Source organism: Microcaecilia unicolor, chromosome 1, assembly GCF_901765095.1.
Source record: "Microcaecilia unicolor chromosome 1, aMicUni1.1, whole genome shotgun sequence".
Lineage (NCBI taxonomy): Eukaryota > Metazoa > Chordata > Amphibia > Gymnophiona > Siphonopidae > Microcaecilia > Microcaecilia unicolor.
In genome coordinates this window covers 277060392-277083233 of record NC_044031.1, presented here as the reverse complement: position 1 = coordinate 277083233, position 22842 = coordinate 277060392, and the positions used below count along the sequence as shown (strand labels likewise).

The 22842-nt window shown below is 42.9% G+C and overlaps 1 protein-coding gene across 9 annotated transcripts in view; it reads right to left on the bottom strand.

Annotated features, from left to right (window-relative positions):
- The window catches only part of TXN2 (thioredoxin 2), a 253113-nt gene that overhangs the window by 29113 nt on the left and 201158 nt on the right, over nucleotides 1–22842 (bottom strand). For all 9 annotated transcript variants that reach the window (XM_030206837.1, XM_030206806.1, XM_030206819.1 and 6 more), the window contains one exon: nucleotides 11695–11818. In XM_030206837.1, coding sequence (XP_030062697.1) covers nucleotides 11695–11818 — 124 coding nt within the window. The remainder of the gene's footprint in view (nucleotides 1–11694; nucleotides 11819–22842) is intronic.

Sequence of the window (22842 nt, the reverse complement as noted above, 5' to 3'; positions counted from 1 at the left end):
TCTCACCAATACCTCAAAGAATAAAAACAGCTAAGAATAGATGGATCACAGTAGGCTCAGCTAGACTATGACGGTGGCACAGAAGCATCTGTCCGCACAATTGTTGCCCCTACAGAATTCTTTTGCTCCATTACAGCACTGTGATGCTCCAGAAAACAGAACTGAGGTGGAACAAAAAGCAATGAAGGTGTCCCAAGAGAAAAAGACACCATCAAAAACTAAAAGAATCTCATATCGGAAAACTGTTGCTACTAGGGGATTACATTATCAGAGGCATTAACTTTGGAACAAAGTTCAAGGGCCCAGCAAAGAAAAATGCTTTCCAGGCTCCTCAGCTACCAGGAGTACCAGGCAAATACTAATTATAATCAGAGAAGAAACTAAGGAGTGACACTGATGTTATCCACCTGGGAACAAATGACTTGGCTAATAATACCCTACTTGCAGTGCAGAGAGCTTTTCAGGAGCTGGGGGAGGGGTTAGTGGCTCAAAGCCTGGTGTCATCAAGAAGGTTTTAGGTACATAGGAGGATGGGGCAATACATGGAAAAACAAAAAAGACTATATTATAACGATGGGCTGCACCATCCTTGGTGAGAAATTCAGACAATGTGTTTCTAGACGTTTAAACTAGAAGGTAGGGGTGGCATATGGAAGCAGGCCATTTCCAGAGGTCACCCCCAGCTAAAAGACAAGATGTGACAAGTAGCAAAGAAAGCAATGAAAACAATAACAAATCAGTTCTTACAAACACAACAAGAAGTGAGACTAAAGAAAAAACTAAACAGAAGATGAGACTGCCAATGAAATGTAGTTGGAAAGCGATGACCACAAATACAGGCTAAGCAACAAAGTTCATGATCTGCAAGCCTTGATGTTACAGGCAGGACTTAGACACCGTTGCTATCACTGAGACATGGTTCAATGAGTCCCATGAATGGGATGCAAACATACCAGACTACAACCTATTTTGGAAGGACAGAGATGGTCATAAAGGTGGAGGAGTAGCTTTGCATGTGAGAAACTATATCACAGCGACTGAAATACCAGGAGCCTGGGGAAAGGAAGAAGCGATAATGAGCACCTTGAAAAGAGATGATGGAACTTCTGTCCACATGGGTGTTGTCTACAGACCTCCCACACAATCAAAGGACCTAGATAAAGATCTGGTTACAGATATCCAAAAGTTGGGAAAGAAAGAAATGCTGTTGCTGGGGGATTTGAATCTGACAGATGTGGATTGGAATGTTCAATCTTTAGAATCGGAAAGAAGTAGAGAGATCATGGATGCCTTTCAAAGTGCTCTGCTCAGACAAATGGTGACAGAACCCATGAGGGAAGGAGTGTCGCTGGATCCGGTACTCACAGATGGGGAAAGTGTGTTTAATATCCAAGTGGGTGCCCACCTGGACAACAGTGATCATCAAATGGTTTGGTTTGATATAACAGCTAAAGTAGAGGGCAGTCACTCAAAACTCAAAGTCCTGGATTTCAAACAGGCTGATTTTAGTAAAATAGGGGAATAGCTGAAGAAAGAGCTGATGGGCTGGGAGGACATATGAGAAGTGGAAAGGGAATGGTCCATGCAGAAAGGAGCTATTAATATGGTTACTGGCCTTTATGTAAGGAGAAAGCCCATCTCTTTAACATTGCTTTTGACTCGTAACCACTCGCCTCCACCTACCCTCCTCTCTTCCTTCTCGTTCACATTAATTGATTTGATTTGCTTACTTTATTATTTTTTGTCTATTAGATTGTAAGCTCTTTGAGCAGGGACTGTCTTTCTTCTATGTTTGTGCAGCGCTGCGTATGCCTTGTAGCGCTATAGAAATGCTAAATAGTAGTAGTAGTAGTAGTAGAATAAATAAAAGCAAGAGAAAAAGGAAACAAATATGGTTCTCCAAGCAAGTGGCTGAGAAAATAAAGGCTAAAGAGTTGACATTCATGAAATACAGAAAAAAAAAAATCAAGAAGAACAGAGAGGAATACCGAATGAAACTGAAAATGTCAAGATATACATCTGGCAAAAGTGCAAGAACAAATGGCTAGAAATGTAAGGAGGGGTGGCAAGAATTTTCTCAGGTGCATTAGTGAAAGGAGGAAGACTAAAAATGGAGTTGAGAGACTGAAATATGCTGTGAACCGCTGTGTGGATAATGGGGAAAAAGCAAACGTGCTAAACAAGTACTTCTACTGTACTTCTCGCTGGTCTCCCGCTCAGCCATCTATCTCCCCTTCAATCTGTCCAAAACTCTGCTGCGCGTCTTATATTCCGCCAGAGTCGCTATACTCACGTTAGCCCTCTCCTCAAGTCGCTTCACTGGCTCCCTATCTGCTTCCGCATACGGTTCAAACTTCTCCTTTTGACCTACAAGCGCATCCACTCCGCAGCTCCTCAGTACCTTTCCGCTCTCATCTCTCCCTACACTCCTCCCCGTGAACTCCGTTCGCTGGGTAAATGTCTCCTGTCATCCCCCTTCTCCCCCACTGCTAACTCCCGGCTCCGTTCCTTCTATCTCGCGGCTCCATATGCCTGGAATAGGCTCCCTGAGCCAGTACGTCAGGCTCAGTCTCTGGCTGTCTTCAAGTCTAGGCTTAAAGCCCACCTCTTTGCTACTGCTTTCAACTCCTAACCATGACTCTCTTACTCAACACCCTCACTTATCACCCCTACCACTGCAATTTCCCCACCCCTAGCTGTCTGTTCGTCTGTCCAATTTAGATTGTAAGCTCTGTTGTGCAGGGACTGTCTTTTCATGTTCATTTGTACAGCACTGCGTAAGTCTAGTAGCGCTATAGAAATGTTTAATAGTAGTAGTAGTCTATTGTGTGCTCACGGAAGAAAATCCTGGAGAAGGACCACAATTGACTGCTAAAGGTACATACGAGAATGGAGCGGAAATAGCACCATTTACGGAAGTGTTCATGAACAACTTGAAAATTTGAAGGTGGGCAAAGCCATGGGAATGGACGGGATTCATCCCAGGATATTGAGGGAGCTCAGAGAGATTCTGGAGGGTCCTCAATGATTTAATACATCCTTAGAGACAGGAGAGGTTCCATGGGATCGGAGAAGAGCGGATGTGGTTCCTCTACACAAAAGTGGTGTTAGGGAAGAAGCTGGAAATTACAGGCCAGTAAGCCTCACTTCGGTGATTGGAAAAGTAATGGAAGCAATGCTGAAGAAAAGGATAGTAAATTTCCTGGAATCCAATAGGTTACAAGATCCATGGCAACATGAATTTACCAAAGGTAAATCATTCTAAATGAATCTGACTGATTCTTTGACTAGGTTACCAAAGAACTGGATCAAGGAAGTGCGCTAAATGTAAACTAATTAGATTTCAGCAAAGCCTTTGACATGGATCCTCATTAGGAGGCTCTTGAACAAACTTGACAGGCTGAAGTTAGGACCCAAAGTGGTGAACTGGATTAGGAACTGATTGACAGACAGATGCCAGAGGGTGGTGGTTAATGGAATTCACTCAGAGGAAGGAAAGATGAGTAGTGGAGTGCCTCAAGGATGAGTACTGGGGCCGATTCTGTTTAATATATTTGTGAGCGCCATTTGCCGAAGGATTAGAAGGTTTGCCTTTTTGAGGATGATACCAAGATTTGTAACAGAGGGGACACCCCGGAGGGAGTGGAAAACATGAAAAGGGATCTGCAAAACTTAGAAGACTGATCTAATGTTTGGCAATTAAAATTCAATGCAAAGAAGTGCAAAGTGATGCACTTAGGGAGTAGAAATCCAAGGGAGACGTATGCGTTAGGTGGTGAGAGGCTGATATGCTCAGACAAAGAGGAAACTTGGAGTGATAGTATCTGAGGATCTGAAGGCGACAAAAACAGTGTGACAAGGCGGTGGCTGTAGCCAGAAGGATGCTAGGGAGAGGTGTAACCAGCAGAAGAAAGGAGGTATTAATGCCCCTGAACAAGTTGTTGGTGAGGCCCTACCTGGAGTATTGTGTTCAGTTTTAGAGGCCATATCGTGCTAAAGATGTAAGACAACAAAGCAGCCTAGAGGAAGGTGACAAAAATTATATTTATTTGTGGCACTTATACCCCGCTCGATAGCAGGTTCAGTGCGGCTTACAAAGTATGGGTACAAATGTAACAAAAATAAAAAATAAAAATGGTACAAAGTATCAAAGAGATAATACAAAGTATGGTACAAAGTATCATGGAGATAACACAGTTATAAAGTGTGGGACAGGATTGGAGTGTGGGTATTGTTTGTGGTGTGTGTTAGGTTCGAGACTTTGTAGGGTCGTTTGGGTAGGCTTGTTTGAATAGGTAAGTCTTTAGCAGCTTTCGGAAGGGAAGATGGTCGCTGGTTTTTCGGATATGTTGAGGTATGGCGTTCCAGAGTTGGCTGCCTATAACAGAGAGGTTGGATGCGTAGTTGGTTTTGTATTTGAGGCCTTTACAGTTGGGAAGATGAAGATTGAGATATGTTCGAGAAGAGTTGGTCCAGTTCCTGGCTGGAAGATCAAATCAGGTTGGACATGTAGCTTGGAGTTCGCCATTGAGAATCTTGTGGATCATAGTGTGGGCTTTGAAGTTTATTTGTTCCTTGATAGGGAGCCAGTGTAGCTTTTCTCGAAGTGGTGTTGCGCTTTCGAATCGTGATTTGCCAAAAATGACTTGTTGCTGTGTTTTGGGCAGTTTGGAGTTTTTTCATGGATTTGGGCTTTGCAACCGATGAAGATGCCGTTGCAGTAGTCAGCATGGGTAAGTACTGTGGACTGTACTAGATTGCGGAAAGTTTTCTGTGGGAGGAATGGTTTCACTCTTTTCAGTACCCACATCATGTTGAACATCTTCATCGTGGCTTTTGCATGAGTGTCTAAAGTTAAGTGTTTGTCTAATGTTACTCCTATGATTTTTAGATTGTCAGATATTGGGATTGTAACGTCTGGGGTGTTCAGGGTAGTTGGGAGCAGAGTAGAGTGTTGTGATGAAAGGAATAGACATTGAGTTTTTTCTTTGTTCATTTTCATCTTGAAAACGTTGGCCCAGGATGTTAGGATGTTCATGGCAGTGGTTATTTTATCCGAGATTTCTGTGAGGTTGGATTGGAAGGGGATGAATATTGTGACATCAACAGCGTAGATGAAGGGGTTTAGGCCAGATCTAGACAGGGATTTGGCCAGAGGAATCATCATGAGGTTGAAGAGGATCGGGGATAGGGGTGAGCCTTGGGGGACTCCACATTTTGATGGCCACGCAGGCGATATTGAAGATGTTGATTTGACCTGATAAGTTCTGGTGGTGATGAAACTTTTTATCCATTTAATGATGTTTCCGCCGATTCCTAGCTTGTCCAGTAGTTTTGTGAGAATTTCATGGTCTACCATGTCAAATGCACTGGATAGGTCGAACTGCAGAAGAAGTATTTTGTTGCCAATTGAAATTTCTTGTTTGAACTTGGATACCAGGGTGAGTAATACTGTTTCTGTGCTGTGTGCAGTTCGAAACACCCAATTGTGATTCATGTAGTATGGAGAACTTTTGTATGAATTCGTTAAGTTGGGAGGTTACTCTATTTTCCATCAGTTTGGTTAGAAGAGGGATGGAGGCCATAGGTCGACAGTTGGTGATGTCATTCACTGGTTTGTTGGAGTTTTTCGGTATTGGTTTAAGTAGAATATTGCCGTATTCAGCGGGGAAGGAGCCTTGCAGGAGTAGGAGATTTAAGTGGGTGGTGAGTTCAGAGATGAATCGTTCTGGGGCCTTTCTCATAAGATAGTTGGGGCATGGGTCCAGATGGCAGTGAGACTTTGAGAGTTTGGATAGTGTTGAGGAGACTTCTTTAGTGTTCAGGGGGGCGAAATCTGTCCAGTAACGATCTGCTGGGATCTCTTCAGTATCGGGGTCTAGTTAGTCAAGGAAAGTGTAAAGATTGGTATCATCGTGGGGAATTGTGTTACACAGGTTTGTGATTTTATCGTTGAAGTATTTGGCCATCTGGTCGGCTGATGGACAGTTTGAGGGTGAGGTTGTTACTGGATTCCTGTTAAGAAGATTCTTTGTGATTTTGTATTGTTTTTTTTATGTCTGTTCTGGTGGCTCGTTTAATGCCATTCTTGTATTTCTTTTGTGTTTGTTTCCACGCATTTAGGGTGATGATATCTTTTGATTTGCTCCAAGTTTTTTCAAGTTTTCTGTTTCCTTCTTCAGTTTTTTTTTATTTTTCTTTGCACCATGGAGAGGGTTTTTTCTGTGTGTGTAGTGTTTTGGAGTGTAGCGGAGCAATTTCATCTAGAATGAGTTTGCATCTGTGGTCCCAATCTGTAAGGAATTGGTTTGAGTTTGGGTCTATCGACCAGTTATTGTCGTAGATAAGTTGCCAGAAGGTTTCCTTTTCTACTCGTCCTCTGGTTTTAATTGTGGGTTCTGGTGGTTTGGGTTGGTCTTTTTTCCGCCAGTGTACGGATAGGGTTGCTTTGTGGTGGTCGGACCAGGGAGATGTGGCCCAGTGGATGTCTGATAGGAGGAAGTTTTTTTCTGTAGAATGTTTGAGTGTGATGATGTCAAGTGAGTGGCCTTTGTTATGGGTTGGTTCTATTGGAGGGCTTGCATCAAAAGACGTATGAAAAGAGACTGGAAGACCCGAATATGTATACCCTAGAGGAGAGGAGGGACAGGGGAGATATGACAGAGATGTTTAAATACTTGAAAGGTATTAATGTAGAAACAAATATGAATTGATGTTGCGGGGTGATAGATTTAAGAGTACTACTCCTTACAACTGGATCATCTCTGTTGCACTTCGTACCATACTCTGTGCACCTGTACCTTACTTTGTGCTATCTCTATGATACTCTGTACCATATCCTGTAAGCTGCACTGAGCCTGCTACAGAGTGGGAAAGAGCGGGGTATAAATGCCATAAATAAATAATAAGAGTAACATCAGAAACTTCTTTTTCACGGAGAGGGTGGTTGATGCCTGGTATCCCCTCCCGAAAACTGTGGCAGAATTCAAAATGGCGTGGGATGAACACAGAGGATCCCTAATTAGAAATTGAATGGTATAAAAACAAAAAACTTAAAGGGCTGCATATGTGTGTGTGTGTCAAGTGGTGCTTAGATGATAACACTAGCTGTATCGACCGGTGCTGGGCTGGATTGCAGTTTGAGTCCCGCATATAACAATCCGGTTGTAGGATGGGTTGGACGGGAACTCCAGTAAATTGGAACGTGAAGACAGTACTGGGCAGACTTTACAGTCTGTGTCCCGCAAATTACAAAATGGATTTGGATAGGCTGGAGTGAGCTTTGATGGCAACTCCAGAAGTTGAAACATAACAACAGAGCCAGGCTGACTTCTACAGTCTATGTACCAGAAACACCAAAGAATGACTATGATTATGTATATATCACGTTCATTGTTGATTTAATCTTGAATTGATAATGAATGTGACTTTTGGGCAGACTGGATGGACCATTCAGGTCTTTATCTGCCATCACTTACTATGTTACTATCAGTAAGAAAGGTCTGCACCTCTGCAACCATATCGAAGAAATGTGTTTTCCCCTAATGCAGTACGCAAAGTCTAGCTGGATGTAGTAAAGCGAACCACACCTTAAGCTCCACCAGTTGAGTAAAAAATGGGTGAATTTGCGGTGCAGGGATGTCACCTTGGCTGAATAATCTTAAAAGCATAGGATCTTTTTGTTATTGTAAATAGGTGATCTCCTAGACTGCAGGGCCTGCAGGATGGTGACCTTACGTGCATAAGCTCAGAATTTTTAGGATAACGGCATGTGACCAGATGTCCGTCGTCTGCCACCTCCCGATTCTGTGTGTGCGTTCCACCTACAGCAGCCCAAGATGGTCCGGCAAGTGAAGATCCCTTGGGAACCAGGTTTCGAAAAAGCCCAATAGCTCATTTTCTCAGTGGACTCTGGTAAGCCCACGAGGTGCAGGTTATTTGACCTGATCTCCAGGGTCCTCGAGCTTCTCCTCTTAAGCGGCTAGAGTTTTCTTGAACTGGGCGTGATAGTCCTCCACTGCCATGACTTGATCTTCCAACTCGCTGGTTCATTGTTGGAAACTTGTACAATCTCTTGATAGTTTCCATGTGTTCCTATATCTGTGTTAGCTTGGAATCTATAGGGAGCAATCTCCGGTCCAACAGCATCTCCATGACTGTGGTGACTTCAGTCGCAACTTCAGACACCCACGCAGAGCCAGTACTCTATTTATCAGGGTTACCCACTGGTAGATTGTCTGGGATGGTCATTTTGATTGTGGCTATGCTTTCCTGGAGCCAGTCAAAAGCTCATCCCCTGCTTTGAATGGGGAGCTGAATGGGTCTTCTCACCCTTCTGCTGCTTAAGTCAGGCACGAGAGCTCTGGGCCAACTGGGAAGGATGGGAGGTAGGAGGACCTCTACGCTTTTGAGAGTAGTAGGCCCTTCTTTGATCGCTGCATGAATACCTCCTAGAGGAGGAAAATGAAGCAGAAGCAGGCCAGGAGAGCAACTTGATGGTATCAGCATATTTCTCGATGAGGTCCATGACCACTTCCACCCTGTTGCCAAAAGGATTGTCTCCTCAATAAGGGACATCTGCCAGCTGCTCCTGAATTGCTGGTTCCTGGTCAGAAGCATGCAGCCTGGCAAGTCTGCACATTCTGATACCCATAGAAGAGGCCCTGGATTGCATATCAAAAGTATCACAGGTTGCTCATGCCATGTGATTTTGACACTCCTGCTGCTTGGCTGCTAACTGGCGAGTTCTGCAAATTCCACTACACTATTCACCAAGGACTTCAAATGCATGCTCATGAAGAGGAATGTATGCAGAAGAACGGCATAGCATTCTGGTAAACCTTTCTCCCAAAAGAATCCAAAGTCTGAGCATCCCTCCCTGGGGCATTGAGGAGACGTCACGCTCTTGACTCTTTTGAGAATGGATTTGACAACCACAGAGTAGTACAGCTGCTAGAGCTTCTCAAAATAGGAAGCCTTCTGGACTCTATACATAGTCGGCCTTCTTATGTACTGGCTGAACTGGGGGGGGGTATCCTGTCACAGCGGACCTTACGAGACTTGGAGACTGGGTGTCTAAATGGCAGATGAAGTTTAATGTGAGCAAGTGCAAAGTGATGCATGTGGGAAAGAGGAACCCGAATTATAGCTATGTCATGCAAGGTTCCATGTTAGGAGTCACAGACCAAGAAAGGGATCTAGGTGTCGTCATTGATGATACGTTGAAACCTTCTGCTCAGTGTGCTGCTGCGGCTAAGAAAGCAAATAGAATGTTAGGTATTATTAGGAAAGGAATGGAAAACAAAAATGAGGATGTTATAATGCCTTTATAATCGCTCCATGGTGCAACCGCACCTCGAATATTGTGTTCAATTCTGGTCGCCGCATCTCAAAACAGATATAGTGGAATTAGAAAAGGTGCAGAGAAGGGGCGACGAAAATGATAAAGGGGATGGGACGACTTCCCTATGAGGAAAGGCTAAAGCGCCTAGAGCTCTTCAGCTTGAAGAAAAGGTGGCTGAGGGGAGCTATGATAGAGGTCTATAAAATAATGAGTGGAGTTAGAACAGGTAGATGTGAAGCGTCTGTTCACACTTTCCAAAAATACTAGGACTAGGGGGCATGTGATGAAGCTACAATGTAGTAAATTTAAAACGAATCAGAGAAATTTTTTCTTCATTCAACATTAATTAAACTTTGGAATTCGTTGCCAGAGAATGTGGTAAAGGCGGTTAGCTTAGCGGAGTTTTAAAAAGGTTTGGACGGCTTCCTAAAGGAAAAGTCCATAGACCGTTATTAAATGGACTTGGGGAAAATCCACTATTTCTGGGATAAGCAGTATAAAATGTTTTGTACATTTTTGGGATCTTGACGGGAATTTGTGACCTGGATTGTCCACTGTTGGAAACAGGATGCTGGGCTCGATGGACCTTTGGTCTTTCCCAGTATGGCAATACTTATGTACTTAAATAAAGTCAAGGATGTCCAACATTTCTGGCTTCGGCTCATTGTCAACCTCTAACTTAAATGGGCTGACCTCAGCCGCCTCTCTGACAAAACCGACAAAGGAGAGTTCCTCAGGGGGAGACTCTCCCCTTTTATGAGGCGGGGGAGGGATTTGATGGGTGTTCCAGAGATCCCACCTCAGAGATCATCTGGTTCCTCCTCAGAGCCCCAGGAGCGGTCTGACTCAGACTCAACATAATAATCCTCAGTTTGAGTCCTCACTTACCTTGAATGACTAGTCCAGTGAGCAGGCTAAGGTTGAGAGCACTGAGGCATGGTACAAAACCTGGGGCTAAACACTTGATACTTGTACGTTTGGGAAGCTGTTTGTACGTTTGGGAAGCTTGCCAGGTGCCCTTGGCCTGGATTGGCCGCTGTCGTGGACAAGATGCTGGGCTCGATGGACCCTTGGTCTTTTCCCAGTATGGCATTACTTATGTACTTATCTCAGTTGGTACCATTCAGGCATCGGTGTTGATGCCCAGCTAAGACAGCATGGGCCCTCCAGGATTGGCTGGACTGACATTAGGTCTGACACCATGGTATTGCGTCAGGCAAGAAGTTGCCCCAATTCCTCCTGGAGCATGGCTCAGATCTGCTCCTCTGTGACTGGCAGTGGCAAAGGTGGGGGCTCAGTCAGTGTGGTCGACTCCACAGAAGGAAACTGGAGCTGAATCGGAAAACTAATCCCGGCCCAGTGGAGGCTGACCTGCTGGTGCCAAATCCCTGGAAAAGGAGTGGCCCTCAAACCGCAGGTGCTTCTCGGATGTTAGCAATGTTGATGCCCCACTTCGAAAGGAGACCTATGACGGTGCTTCTTGGCCTCAGCCCAACCCATCGCATCAAAGTTCCTTGGTGCCGATGAGAACAATGTTGGATCCTTATGAGTCCTCAATGCTGGATCAGAGGATGCCCAGATCTGATGGCCTTTGCCAATGCTTGATGTTGAGGCAGGTGAAGACGACCTCAGTGTCAATGCATTCCCAGTGTCCGATGAACCGGACTTCACAGCAACAAAAATACTTTTGCATCATTATCAGTTCTTTAGGGGTCTCTTGGGCATCTCATGACAGGTGACAAGAGAGCATCATGGTTGGGCCCCAAGCACGGCAAGCACCAATTATGAGGATCAGTTCTCGATATGGTCTTACCACACTGGATGAACCGTTTGAAACCACTGGAAATTTTCTGGGACATATCAGGGAAGGTAACAGTAGTAAAATCATATGGCTCAATGATGGAGAAAAAAAAACATGATATCCTGACTGGAATGCTAAGGGGGCTGAAGAGCCACAAGAAAATAAAGGAAACTTAAAAATGTCAAAAAACTCTCACTAAGGGAGTATAAGACGGCGCACAGAGAGGGAATACTGGTCCTGCACAGCACTTACAAGAGAAAAAAAGTGTGATAAAAAAAAAAAATCAGGCCCAAGCTGTGAGACAGATAGGCAAACAAGTCTTCACTGCTATGAGGAAGAACAAAGACTGGCTGGTCCTGCACAGTGACAGTGGGTGCACACACATGTACAGGGAGACTCTGGGATGTCACCTATTTGTATGAATGTGATGTTCTGCTTGTCCGAAAAAAAAATACTTTTAACAATGATCTCTGACTTCCACCAAATTTTCTGTTGTCCATTCACCAGAACAAATGTTACCACCCTCAGCCCTATGCACCACAGAATGTACCTCATACTGAATGGCGAGTTCTGTATGGTTGTCGATATCCACTTTTGCCATCAGCACCTTTCCCTGCTTCTTGGCTACCATCTTCTCTAACCGAGGTCCCAGGATCTTGCAGGGCCCACACCATCTGCAAAACATGGGAGCAAGTTAACAGCAGCATACTCACAGTAAACTCTTGGATCATTCTGACATAATAGCCCTGAACCTATAGCAGGACATCCAAAAGTCCAAGAAAGATACCTAGCTTATTGAAACATAGATGCCTACATCCCTTTATAAAATTGGCTCCCAGATTCAGCCACAAATATACATGTGCTCCGAAAAAGGTGTTAATCTGTCTTTTTTTTTTTACACTAATTCTTGTGTATTTTACAAAATGCATGTGTACACAATTTTATCTCCACTTCACCCAAGCTATGCCCCTTGCAACACCTATGCACAGGTCATGTAAAAGAAGCATACATTGTCCCGCGGATTCTATATACGACGTCCAGATTTGGGTGCCCAAATTTGGGCACATTTCCAAGATGCGTGAGTGCAATTGGCTAACGAGCTGTTAGCCATCAATAACTGGATGCCAGTCAATTACTGACGTTAACTGACACCAATTAGGACTTGCACTCGCAACTGGCTGCGTGCTATTCTGTAACACCTAAATCACATAGCACGCAACCCAAAAGTGGGTGTGGCAATGGGAGGAGCACAGTGCTGCAGAATAATGGGTCACCACACCCAATGTGTCCTTTACAGAATAAAACTTAGCACCAATGAGCACACAATTTATAGAATTCCCCTTTGTGTGCATAGTTTGTATAAGTGTATGCAGTTATGCAATTTTACAGCCCTTTTCTATAGGTAAAACAGGCTTTACACTTGGAAAAAGCTTTATAAAATACCTCCAATATGCACAATACAAATATGTTACTAGTCACAGCAAAAAGCATTCTTATTAGACTCAAGCACACATTTGGAGTATAGAGCAGATGTCTGCTTAACGTTTCATCATCTGTCTGTCCGCTCTGAATAAGAAATTAGAGAAGCTAACAAATTTGAAAATATAATAGGCACTTTCAGAAACATTAATATTGAATGGATAAAAGTCACATCAGGAAATGCTCTAGAGGTAAATTTTCTAGTCCTTAGTGGAATGCAGAACTTGGTATGAGAGGGTCAACTTGGCAACAGTGATCATAACATGATCACATTTTAATCATTACAAAAAGAATAACTATGATAAAATGTAAGGGTGTAAAGGATTTGATATACTATGGTACAGCCAAAGTGGTCTACATAATTATATACTACACACGTTCTCTAATCCTATTGAACTCACAATCTAAGCTGTTGTACCTGGAACAATGGAGGGTTAGGTGACTTGCCCAGGGTCACGAGAAGCCAAGGTGGGAATTAAACCCAGTTCCCCTGGTTCTCAACCCATTGGTTAAAAAAAAAAAAAAAAGATCAGCTGCAAAAGGAGAAATGAGGTCTTACGTGATAATTTTCTTTCCATTAGTCCTTCCCACTATTCCAGGACTTGGTGGGAATAGTTATGTCGATCAACCAGCAAGTGGAGATAGAGAACACAGAGTAGAGCTGCGCCACATATCCTCAGCCAGTTATCCCAGTTCTGCTGGTTGATGGACATAAATATTTCCACAAGTCCTGGAATAGTGGGAAGATGTGTAATGGAAGTTAGGAGTGTATATTAGATATGGACGTTGTTTAAAAATACCATATTTGAAGCCCAAACCAGATGTATTCCACATATTAAAGGTTGAAGGCAGCCAAAAGACAGCCAACATGATTAAAAGGTAAGGTGAAAAAGGATATCAGAGCCAAAAGAACACCTTTCAAAAATGGAAAAGGAATCCAAATAAAGAAAACAGGAAGTAGCATAAGCGCTGCCAAGTTATGTGCAAAGTACTGATAAGAAAGGCTAAAACAATTTGAAAACTCATAGTAAAAACTTTTCAAGTAAATTAGAATTCAGCTGCTAGGTTAATATTTTGAAAAATGCAGTTGGATCATTTAAGTTGGGTGCATTGTATTGCTTGCCTGAGAAGACTCAAATTATTTTTAAGGCACTTTGTCTTGTATTTAAGATTTTGGAAGGTACTTGCCCTGAAGGTGGATCTCAGTAGGTGAGTGTGTTAAAATCTAGGACAACCTCTAGAAGATGTAATCACTTATTGTTAGCTTTTTCCTTAACTACAAAAAAGCCTTGAAAACATACTTGTTTGTTAGACCTGGGGGGCTTTTACATTATTATTATTTTTTTTAATTATGCAATTCTTTTTTGAAATTGTGTAATTCCTGATGTTTGTCAGTCTCTTACTTTAACCAATTATAATGTGACTTGAATCTTATATTAGAGAGTTAGTGAGAGATAAGTCCCTGATAACATAACAGAAGCGGAAAGCCTGAAAGTTTGACTGTTAGATTCTCAAGGAATAAAAGGGCACTCAGGAGGAATGAAGCCATAGTGGAGAGACTAAATTAATTCTTTGCTTCAGCCTTTACTGATGAGGATGTAAGGGAGCTTACCTGTGTCAGAAATGGTACTAAAAGGTTTATGGCCTATAGCAGTACTTCTCAAACCTGGTCCTAGGGGCACCCCAGCCAGTCAAGTTTTCAGGATATCCACAATGATTATTCATCAGACAGATCTGATGCTGTGCAGTGCATTAAAATGTTTCTCATGCATATGCATTGTGTATATCCTGAAAACCTGTCTGGCTGGGGTGCCCTCAGGACTGGGTTTGGGAAGCACTGGCCTATAATTGATTTCATTGAATATACTGCCTTTCATGCAGGCAAAACAAATCACTTTACAACTAATAGTAAAATGGAAAAATGCCATTCAAAACAGAAAAGGCAAAAGTATACTGCCATGTAGTGGTAGAAAGAAGTCTACTTATACTCTAAGTGCTTCTCTCTAATCTAGGAAGTATGTCCTACCATAATGTATATTGGACTTCTGCATAGCCCCTTCAGGATCCCCAATATTTTGGAGGCAAAAGGCAGTAAGTTCACTGCAAAGAAACCAAGAAAAGCCCCCCCCCCCCAACTTATTTTCCCACAAATCAGCCAGAATGGACACAGTCCGTTCTGTTAGTGCAGGGCAGCATATAACCACTCAGTGCATATAAAAGAATGCAATTAAAAAGAAAAGGAAAGAGCATAAAACCATTGAACTTATATAAAACTAGTAAAAAAAAAAAAAGTCCGTTTCTCATTCAAATGAAATGGGCGCTAGCAAGGTAATCACCTAAGGGGCGGGTCCAGGAAGCAGCGAGAGAATTGGAATCCGGGAGCAGGGCTGAAGAGCAGGTTCCTCATCCCCGAGTGTACGCACGTGTTAGCAGGGGCTCGCTTGGTCGTTGGGTGGATGGGTCTCGCGCCAGCAAGATGAAGGGCTACGAGGGCGAGACACAGAGAGACCAATGAGATGAGAAGATGGAGGTGTCCGGGGGAGGGGGGCAGTAGGGTTGCGTAGCGAGTGACATATTGTGCGGGGGGCAGGGCTGAGGGTGGCTGTATGAGTGGTGATGAGAGGTTACGAACACTACAGGGCTTCAGTGGCATGGAGTGAGCTTCAAAACGTTGGAGGTGCGAATTATGTGTCAGGGACGGGGCTGAGAGCGGGTCATTGACTGGTGGTGAGAGAAGATGGTGGTTTCAAGGGGCTGCAAAACTTTGGGTGGATCATAAGGAACAAAAGAAGGTAGACATGTCAAGTGCAGAGTGAAAATCTTTTTGATAAGTTTCCTCCCTGAAAGTGAGAAGAAACAAAGTTGATTGATATGAAAGGCAGAAACCATCGTAGGAAGAAAAGACGGGACCGTGTACACCGTCACTCCTTCAAGAGAAATCCAGAGGAAAGGATCTTGAAAGGACAAAGCCTGGAGTTCCAAAACTCTGCATGCTGATGAGATCGCAACCAGAAACACAGATTTCAGAGTAAGAGCTTTCAGAGAAGCTTGACACAAAGGTTGAAACAGGGCTTTCTGTAGGGCTAGAAGCACCAGGTTCAGATTCCATTCCGACAGGGAGGGCGTATGGGAGGTTTAAGCCGGTTGACTCTTTTTTAAAAAATGCACATCGGGATGTGAAGCAGCCTGCTCCTATAACAGGCAAGAGCAGCCACCTGCACACATAGTGAATTGTAAGCCAGGCCTTTCACTAGGCCATCCTGCAAGACCACCAGTATGTAAAATACCTTCCAGGATCCTCAGCTACAATCAGAGAAGAGACTAAGGGTTTTAACACCGATGTTATCCACGTGGGAACAAATGACCTAGTCAATAATACCCTACCTGTAGCGCAGAGAATTTTCAAGGAGCTAGGGGAGGGGTTAAAATCATTGTTATAGACTGTAGCTTTTTCTGAAGTTCTACCTACTTATGATAAGGGAGAGGAAATATTACAAAATACTGTGAACCTCAATAGGTGGCTCAAAGCCTGGTGTCACCAAGAAGGTTTTTTTACATAGTTGGATGGGGCAACACATGGTAAAACAAAAGACTATATATTGTAATGATGGGCTGCATCTCACTGTGACACGAAAAAGAATCCATGGTGAGAAATTCAGACAATATATTTCTAGGCATTTAATCTAGAAGGTGGGGGTGGGCATGTGGAAGCAAGTCAATTCAGGTAGTTACCCCTAGCAAAAGACAAGTTGTGATAGTAAAGAAAGCAATGTAAACAAAAGTAAAGAAAGCAATGTAAACAAACCTTAACAAGTCACAGTACAAAGTGAGACGAAATAAAAAAATATACAGAAGATGTCTCAACGCCACCTGAAATTAAACATGACCAAAACCGAGCTTCTCATTTTTCCCCCCAAACCCACCGCCCCACTCCCCCCGTTTTCTATTTCTGTTGATGGCTCTCTCATTCTCCCTGTCTCCTCAGCTCGAAACCTTGGGGTCATCTTTGACTCTTCTCTCTCCTTCTCTGCTCATATCCAGCAGATTGTAAGCTCTTTGAGCAGGGACTGTCTTTCTTCTTTGTTTGTGCAGTGCTGCGTATGCCTTGTAGCGCTATAGAAATGCTAAATAGTAGTAGTAAGATGAGACTGCCACTGAAGTGTAGCTGGAAAGCAGTGATCACAGACGCTCACAGTCTAAGCAACAAAGCTCATGATCTGCAAGCCCTGATGTTAGAGGCAGATTTAGATATTGTTTCTATCAGATACGGTTCAATGACTCCCATAAATGAGATGCAAATATACTGGGTTATAATCTATTTAGAAAGGGTAGAGATGGTCAAAAAGATGAAGTAACTCAATTTCTCACTTTTAATCAAAGCAAGTGAAATGCAGGGGGCCTGGGGAAAGAAAGAAGCAATTATTTATTTATTTATTACATTTGTACCCCACACTTTCCCACACATGGCAGGCTCAATGCGGCTTACATCGTAACAATATAAAGAATTACAAAGTAGTAAGATCGCCTTGAAAAGAGAAGATGCAATCTCTATCCATATGGGTGTTGTCTACAGACCTCCCGCACAATCAAAGCAGCTTGATAAAGATCTGGTTGTAGATACCTAAAAGTTGGAGAAGAAAGGGGAAATACTGTTGCTGCAAGGTTTCAACCTGCTGGATGCTAATTGGAAAGTTCCATCTGCCGAATTGGAAAGAATAGAGAGATTATGGATGCCTTTCAAAATGCTCTGTTCAGTCAAATGGTGACAGAACCCACGAGGGAAGGAGTGACGCTTGATATGGTACTTACAAATGAAGAAAGTGTGTCCAGTGTCCGAGTGGGTGCCCACCTGGGCAGTAGTGATCATCAAACAGTTTGATATAACAGCTGAAGCGACGGGCAGCCACTCAAAAAGTCCTGGATTTCAAACATGCTAACTTTAGTAAAGGGGGGGGGGGGGGGGGGAGTACCTGAAGAAAGAGTTGATGGGATGGGAGGACATAGGAGAAGTAAAAAGACAGAGGTCCATGCTGAAAGGAGCTATTAATATGGCTACTGACCTTTTATGTGAAGAAAGTAAATTAAAAGCAAGAGAAAAAGGAAACCAATATGGTTCTCTAAACAAGTGGCTGAGAAAACAAAGGCAAAAGACTTGGCATTCATAAAATATAGAAAAACTCAAAACACAGTATTGGATGAAACTGAAAGAAGCCAAGAGAGATATAGGTCTGGCAAAAGCACAAGGGGAAGAACAAATGATTAGACATGTAAGGAGGGGAGACAAGACTTTTTTCAGGTATATTGGTGAAAGAATGAAGACTAAAAAGGAATTGTGAGACTGAAAGATGCTGTGAACCGTTTTGTGAAGAATGATTAGGAAAAAGCGAACGTGCTAATCAAATACATTTATGAGATATGATGCAGATGTTTAAATACTTGAAAAGTACTAATATAGAAACAAATCTTTTCCAGAGATGGGGAAATGGTAAAACTAGAGGACCTGAGTTGAGGTTGTGGGGTGGTAGACAAAAAGAATTTCCTGACATTATTCCTAGCAGAGAGAGTAGTTGATGCCTCGAATACCCTCTGGAGGGAGACAGCAGAGACGAAAACCCAGTGATTTAACTCAAAAAGACGTGGGATGAACACAGGATCTTTATTTAGAAAATGGATGGTTAAAAAAAACAAAAAAACCCTTAAACTGCTGTGTGTGTGTGGATGCGCGAGTGACGGTTGGATGGCTACTCCAGCTGTGAAGAACTAAGGCTGGTGCTGGGCATAAGAACATAACAGTAGCTATACTGGGTCAGGCCAATGGTCCATCTAGCCCAGTATCCTGTTTTCCAAACAGTGGCAAAGCCAGGTCACAAGTACCTGGCAGAAATCCAAATCATGGCAACACTCCATACTACAAATCCCAGGGTAAGCAGTTGCTTCCCATGTCTGCCTCAATAGCAGACTATGAACTTTTCTTTTTAAACCTAGATACGCTAAGGAGAAATTAGATCTTACCTGCTAATTTGCTTTCCTTTAGTCCCTCCGGACCGGACCAGGATTGGACTGTTGGGTTGTGCCCGCCTACCAGCAGGTGGAGACTGAGAAAAAACTCTGACTCTAGAGAGCCAATAGAAGCCCTGGCCATGTGACCTTAGCCTCAGTATTTGAATAACAAAGCAGGAAAGAAAGAAAGAAAGAACTTCTGTGCCGTATGGAATCCTAGCAGCCACAAATTCCTCGGCAAAACCGAGTACTAGAGCTCACCAGCAACTCTCACCAGAGAAGTGGTATGGCCCATTTGTATTAGAGCTCGCCAGCAACTCTCACCAGAGAAGTGGCATGGCCCATTCATATTAGAGCTCACCAGCAACTCTCACCAGAGAAGTGGCATGGCCCATTCATATTAGAGCTCACCAGCAACTCTCACCAGAGAAGTGGTATGATTCACTTAAGGTTTCATATGTATTCCATCAACTGAGCTCACCAGCAACTCTCGGCAGAGAAGTGGTATGACATATTTAAGGCTTTATATATATTCCAGCAACTGAACTCACCAGCAACTCTCACCAGAGAAGTGGTATGACATATTTAAGGCTTTATATATATTCCAGCAACTGAACTCACCAGCAACTCTCACCAGAGAAGTGGTATGACCCATTAAGGTTTTATATATATTCCAGCAACCGAGCTCACCAGCAACCACCAGAGAAGTGGTATGGACCACGCAAAGTCTTTTTTTTTTTTTTTTTTTTAAACATTCCATGTGTGGTAAAGGAACGAATACACTTCCAAACTTAATAAAAGAATCTAAAGAGTTGATAGAACATGGGAGGGGCCTGGTCCGGTCCGGAGGGACTAAAGGAAAGCAAATTAGCAGGTAAGATCTAATTTCTCCTTCCTTAGCATCCCTCCGGACCGGACCAGGATTGGACTGTTGGGAAGTACCAAAGCAGTAATCTTACGGGAGGGACAGACATTGAGAATGTGGTAGAGTCCCTGAAGACACCCAAACTAGGATGAATACAAAGCCAAAGCTTGACGATCCAAGAACCGCCAATAAACTAAATAGAATGACTACAAAGCAAAAAAGCTGAAAAGTCCAAGCGATGCTGAACATTGTCCCCTACCAAGTGGCCGCTATATAATGTCCCCTACCGCACTATCAGTGCAGCGCAAAGGACAGAGAGACTCGAGAAAAAAAAAAAAAAAAAAACGACTGAAAGAAAGATGGCAAAGGTAGAAGCAGAGCCGCCTGGAAACAAAAAACTGCAATGAATCTACCTCAGCTGAGAAAGTGGAAACCGAGATCCTGAAGTACAATACTCCTGATATCGTAGACTACTGCTGACCTAGCAACAGATTGGAAGTATGTAAAGCCTGTCAGTGAGAAAGTACCTGATCACTAGAAGCTAAATAGGTAAAAACAAGAATGCAGTTAAATACTATGCAGAAGAAGAAGGTACCTAAATCCTTGCTGCAAATTAGACTGAAGGTCCAAATAAACTGACAGCCGCTGCAGTTACCCAACATGAAAAAAAAAAACATATCTCAGAGCGCAATTCAACTGAGAGAGAAAGAATCATCTGTAGCTGTTGCCTCTGCAAACCAATCACCTGAGACTCTTGTCGTAGACCCCAATTAGTGAAAACGGGAATAAATCAACAGTAGACACTTGTTAGTACCTTTCATCTGTTAGAAACATATAGAAGTCCATAAAACACTACACAGTTCCAGGAACAACATGTATAGAATGTTTGTACGTTTAGGAATCTAGCCAGGTGCTCATGGTCTGGACTGGCCATAGACAGAAAGGTGGGCTCAATAGGACCTTTGAGCTTTTCCCAGTGTGGAATTACATATGTACTTATGTAGTAGAACTATAAATATACATATATATTTTCACAGATGCAGCCATCAAAAAACTGGTCACTGTGTATATGCTCCCGGCATACCTGCAGGAAGAATGCTCAATCTCAACCACCAGACCACTAGTGAGAATACAGAGGCCAACTGAGCGGAGGGATTCCATCAGAGATAAATATCTGGATACGAGAGGGCATCTATCTCTGCCGCTGACAAGTCTTTTTAGCAAGAGAGTAAGCGAGGCACATGGAAGGTCAGAGCGAAAAGAAATAGTTGTAGAACTGGGACCTCCCCTTAAGGTACTATCCACTGAGAACTCTTTTTTTTTTTTTTCCTTCAATGGTCACGAAATTGACAGAGTGAAAAGCTGCCCAAAAAAGACTACCGAGACTCCAAAGCGAATGAAGAAAAAATTCCTTCTTGGGAGCTAGAAAGTAAAATTTTACTCTGCAAAATAGAGCAAGGTAATGGCCGAAGGCCCAAGAACATCCAGAGAAAACAGAAAGTGGGACGCTTGTAGAGAAGACAAAAACAGTCTGCGCCAACTTGACTAAACAATGAGAGAAAAAATAGAAACATGCTATGAAATCTAATGAGATCACACGAGAGCTCAAAAGAGATCTCAAATGAGAGACCTGGCTACATGCACCCCATAACCTAGGGTGTGCCCGAAATGCACCACCCGTTGCTTGACCTGACAACTCTGCCAATAAGACTGTCTGTAATGAACCAGACATCTATGGAAAGGATGAAACGACGAGACGTAGTTTCATGAGCGCCGCTGCTACTACGACCATAACTTAAGAAAAAAGTGCGCGGAGCCAACGCAAGACTGAAGAGCAGGGCAAGAAAACTGGTAATGAGGACCTTATCATCCTCGTATCACGGACATTACTCCTCCTATACTGAGATGTACTAAGATGTACCGACCCACATCCATAAGAAATGAATGTGGTACTTGCAACCTGGATTGACCACAACTGAGAACAGGATGCTGGGCTTAATGGACTCTTAGACTTTCCCTGTATGACCATACTCATATACTAATAGCAAAAATGCACAGGAAGTGAAAGAATCCCCTTCCAATTGAAAGGAAGGTCTGGAATGAGGACATATAGAATGAAAATGAAAAGATCACCATATGTTGAGCGTGGACTGAGACACACTGGCCTTTAATTTTACCGGATCTCCACAAACCTCGTATCATGTCATGCCTCCTTCTCACTGAGATGTACAGAGATGAACAGACGCACACTCACGAGATATGAATGTGGTATTTGCAATCTGGATTGACCCCATCTGAAAACAGGATGGGGACTCTTGGCCTTTCCCATTATGGCAACACTTATGCCCTTATGGCAAAAAATGCACAGAAAATGAGTGAATCTCCTTCCAAGAGAAAAAAACTCTGGAGAGAGGAAGAATAAAATGAAAATGAAAAGGAATAGACTTGGAAAATACCTATTACGGAAAAGGTGGTGAATTTGTGCCACAGGAGACAAGACTGTACCTGACGTCAAGAAAGCTTGAAACAAGACCCTAAAATCTGTAAGGAAGAGAAAGGGATAGCAGATGTTATGGATGGTCATACTGGACAAAACCAGAATGTTTACCATGTGCCCAGGCTGAATAGATAGAGGAAACAAAAATACAAGTAGATGGCGTGAGGACCTCCCACTATCCTTAAGTGGGAGAAAATGCAAATTGACCTGATAACTTTACTGCCTAAGTGGACATATATCTTGTAAGTCCTAGAAGAAAACTAAGATAACACATGAGAAACTCCAAGACAGTTGGAAAGTAGAGAAGATGTGAATAAAACATGCCTTCTAAAGCATCTGAGAAAACTGGGTGCTCGGTAGACAGGACTGAGTCTCCTAGAATATGAGAACCATCTGAACCATGTAGCCTATGCAGCTGTCATCTGCTATGCCAAAGAGAACGCATAGCCATGAAAGAAAATTGCTGAAAGGAAGTAAGACCTTATGTCCAGAATTGCAAAGTACGCAACAATTGAGTATCAGACAATGTATTTCATTGCACATGGCATCTGAACCATATAGCCTACGCTCTAGAGAACGTTTGTTAAGATCTTAAAACACTGTATAAGAACATAGCCACGGAGGAAAATTTCCTAAAAGGAATTAAGATCTTATGTCCAGCATTGTAAAGTACCAAACAATGGCACCTGAACCAGATAGCCTATGCCATAGAAAATGTTTGTTAAGTTCTTAAAACACTGTATAACATCATAGCCATGAAGGGAAATGCTTGAAAGGAACTAAGATATTATGGCCAGATTTGTAAAGTACTAATCAATTGACTATTAGACAATGTAGTCCTATTCACCAGGAAATGA